The following is a 4,159-nucleotide window of genomic DNA, read 5'->3' as shown; positions in this document are numbered from 1 at the left end:
TGATTTTTTTTCAATAGTCTAGAGACTGGTGGCCTGTCTATGAGACATGTTGTCTTTCTCAGCAAAGTTCTTTACTAGATTATCTCCCCTTAATTTGAAACTTAGAATCATCCATGTAGAACTGAGAAAACAAATCAAGTCAAATTATAGAGATTTTTGTTTCAATATTCTGGAGACTGGTAGCCAGTCTATGAGATGCTGTATGAATCCTTTAAAGCCCAACATATATAATACGTTATAAATATTGGTAACAATACAGATATTGCACAATGTAAAAAACTACTGCTTCTAGATGTCTAGGGATGTTTATGTGAACACATATGAAAGTAACATATAACTGTTTGATACACTAGTTTATTCACAATAAACATGAATATCAAAATTTTGGACCATAATGCATATGGAGTTCTCAAAATGCGGTGCCCGATAATATATCCAAAGCTCTTCTGGAAGTGTACGATCTACATAACTTCAAAATTGACATCATATAAGGAATTTGACAAATATATCACATATACACCTTGATATTTCAAATTATTAATGGCTAAATTAAAGCATAGTAAATACGTATATAAAAAAATCCTCTTTTCATATAACACTGACTTGTCCTCAAACAAACCTTTCCTGGACGCATTCTTTGTTTTCTCAATAATTTTATTACTCATGCTAAAACGCATTACAGTCATTTAATGAGGTACGTCTAAGCGCTAATTTAGTATACATTGGGGTATGTATTGATAGAGGATGGCATTGCCTTATCTGATACTCTATCACATAGTTAAGCAGAATAATATCATATGCACAAAATATCACTTACTTCATTTGTCAAGAAATTGTTGGGTTTTTTAAATCTAAAATCTAAACACATCTTACGATCAAGTTGAAATATAGATTATAGCACTAATCAAACATTTTAAAAAATTACAAGAAACAACAACAAAAAAACTTATCATTCTCGAATGTGACAAAAAATGTCCATTCATATAGTGTCGTTTGGTTATATCACATTTTAAAATGAGCAGTTTAACTGAATAAATACAAAAAAAAGTAAAAGAAATCATCTATAATAAAAAATAACAAAAACAAAAAAACAACATCAATATGAGTTACGGTTCCAATAGGAACATTATTATGCATTTTCATTGTAAAGGGGCTCCTTTATGATCAAACAGTCTTTTTACTCGTTGGAACTGACGGTACATGTATACTTGTTTACCAAACCTTGCATCATGTTATTGAACACAATAAGTGATATGTATGCAATTAAATATGAATCAGCACGTTACGATTTGACATATCACAGTCGTTGTACATGTGAGCTTAATTCTACGACCAATGACGTGATGTTTGTGAAGAACATTCCAGGCTTAGGGGACTGGATGCGAAGACCAATGCTATACAAACGCTCTAATGCATCTGCTGAATATTCCATCATGATCTAACATGCACTTGATTAGCACAACCGCCAAAATGGATGAACGGTCTGCGTAACTGAGGCGCTTGATTTTATTTTTTTCACGGTCAGTGTAACCTAGATGTTTGATTTAAATTTCTTTGTGTTGTTGGATTGTTTGTAATTACGTATTAGACACAGGAGCTTTCAATGCAGATTCCACTCGCGGGAGAATCCAGGCTGCAGATTCGCGCATGGTGAAGTCCGCTGATGTTAAATGACTTATAACAGGAGGGAGCTCACAGTTCCGGTCTATGACAAGAGGAATTATTATCCTATCTTTTCTGTCTGTGAAAATAAATAAAGGAAGTATGATATTATGATATCATAAATAGTGTGTTTATTCTTACACTTTTTACCTCACTTAATATTTTCAGTCAGGGTACTCTAAGAAAAGACCATCAGCCAGTTGTGATTACCTCATGCAGGTAATTGGCTTGTGAAGGTTGCAAAAAAGGTTTAGAAATCGGAGGAAAACCACAGTCCGTTGAGAAAAACCATCATCCAATTTAGATATCAATAATTATTAATGATTATAGTTTCTTAAATCTAGTATAGGTATACAATGTAATTTGTGTTTTGCAAAGAGGCATTAGCAATTATATGTTTATCTATAAATAATTGAAAAAGGCAAAATGTGTTTCGTTATGTGTGTGTGTTTGTTTTAAAATGGTTAAAGAACTATGAAATATTCAAGTCTCATTATAAAGAGAGATATGAAAACTAAAGAAAAAGTATTTATGAAAAAAATCGAACAATCCGAAACGCTGAGCATCAGATACAAAACACAGAATTACTCAACAGCAGAAACAAATTTGTCATGGTACGAAAAGACGGGCATTATAAGGGAGGCTGTCATGAGTAATGCTTACAGTTTGCTTTCGTCATGGCGACTTGCACAGTGAAATCTGACATTCTATCCGCAGCATAATCTTCTGACATCACCAGCAGCAACCGTTTGCATCTACGAAAATAAAATGCTAAAACAATACTTTCTTTCTTCGGTAACTAAATAAAAAATAGAAATAATATGATTAGACATATATAACATATGAGAGAAAAGATTATTCACTTCCGTTTGAAAATATGTTTTTCTTTGTATATTAATAACAACAGGTGTTGATGGAAAGGAAGATGATCCGTTTCGACACCATTAGAGTTGAAAGTATATTATGTGCATGTTTCAGATATTTTATACTTGACATATATCACCTTAAATGAGGTTATTAAAATTGTTGAAATTATTAATATTTAATGAACACTTGAGTATATTTGTTAAGAAACCTATCAGCAATGACCCATAGTTCTTGTGTTTTGCTTAGTGAATAATTATGCTCTGATTAGCTAATGCAATTATTATATACTGTATGATATACATTATTCGTGATCTTTTCCTAGTAGTGAAAATGTTTAGGTCATTTTCTGGGTAAAAATGTTCGTTTTTAATCACCGTAACAATCTCCAATGTAATATAAGAAATAAAATTTTGAGTTTTTTTTTTATATTCTTGGTTTTATAGGAACCGCCAAAAAAGAATGTCTACATCACGAAAATGAGCAGTATCTTAAACGTATCTACCTATTTTTGATGGTATCCGATATGACCTTTACATTGGTTTTATCAATAATTTCATCGTCGGGAAGAAAAAGGCGGAAATTGTAAGGTGCTTGTTCTAGAGTCTTTGCTAGCATTCTGGCAAATGTTCTGTCCCTCTCAGATGTTCCGTGACTAACATAGGCGTCATACTTGTATATATCTGTAAACAAAGAAACATAACGTAATAACCAATGGTATTGCCAACACAGACGTGGAAAATAAATAGATACATTAATTTTGTAACTTTATGGTTTTTTTTGCTACTCTTATAAGATTTTATTACAGTATTTACAATCTGATGAACTTAATCCTTACAATTTAACTTCAGTCTACTCTTCAATGTTATACATTCATTGAGGGATTATTTGTTTCTGTGAATTGAAATAAAAATGTTAATTACAAAGCAAAACTGAATTTATCTGTTAGTTATCTTTGTAAATATAACAGTTTATAATCAATAAGTAATTATTAGCTTTAGATATGATTATAATTGAGATAATTATCTTAATAAATCAGGTAATGAGAACCATTGTCTTCTAACTATGTTTTAGTTACTGTCATGACATTTAGAATTTAATGTAGAATTTCTTACCGTATATCAGAAATGAAATCAAATTTCAAATGTTCTGACGCATTTTGATTCCTCTTAAATTATATCCAATACGTGTTTTATATTTAATGATAATAAATTATATTCACCTTTCAATTTTTTCCCAAATATGTTCTGTATCTTGAGACCTGGCATTTTCAATAAGTGATTTGTATCCAGTCGAAGCAGACGATAATACCCCAGCGCTACGTCCCTGCCGCATTAAATACACACCAAAATAAATTCGGTCATCTATTTTAAGACGATCAGGAAAGAATATTTTTACGCTGTCGACATTCAACGGACCAATCAAATTGGCGGTGTGAGGTGAGTGGCTAGCAGACGATACGAACTCGTCTATCCAACATTACTATTAAAAGCCGCTACAAAGACTGGTTGTCACATGCTACATTTACCCATGAAGACAACTTTAGACTGTCCTTAATCGAGGACTAGAGCAGTCCATTGTGAAATATAAGGGGTTAATAAGTTAATACTAGGACTTTTTAAACGATACATAA

General features: G+C 31.8%; 1 protein-coding gene across 1 annotated transcript; it reads right to left on the bottom strand.

Moving 5' to 3' along the window:
* Positions 1 to 338: 338 nt before the first annotated feature.
* On the bottom strand, positions 339 to 3,901 carry LOC138308866 (myeloid differentiation primary response protein MyD88-like). The gene is made up of 4 exons (XM_069249896.1): positions 3,749 to 3,901; positions 3,032 to 3,209; positions 2,326 to 2,417; positions 339 to 1,741 (listed from the first exon to the last, which is right to left on the bottom strand). Exons 1-4 carry the CDS (start codon positions 3,792 to 3,794, stop codon positions 1,578 to 1,580), a joined length of 480 nt encoding a protein of 159 aa, XP_069105997.1. The 5' UTR covers positions 3,795 to 3,901; the 3' UTR covers positions 339 to 1,577.
* Positions 3,902 to 4,159: the final 258 nt, after the last annotated feature.

Source organism: Argopecten irradians, chromosome 15, assembly GCF_041381155.1.
Source record: "Argopecten irradians isolate NY chromosome 15, Ai_NY, whole genome shotgun sequence".
Taxonomy (NCBI): Eukaryota; Metazoa; Mollusca; class Bivalvia; order Pectinida; family Pectinidae; genus Argopecten; species Argopecten irradians.
This window is presented reverse-complemented; position numbering and strand designations above follow the sequence as displayed.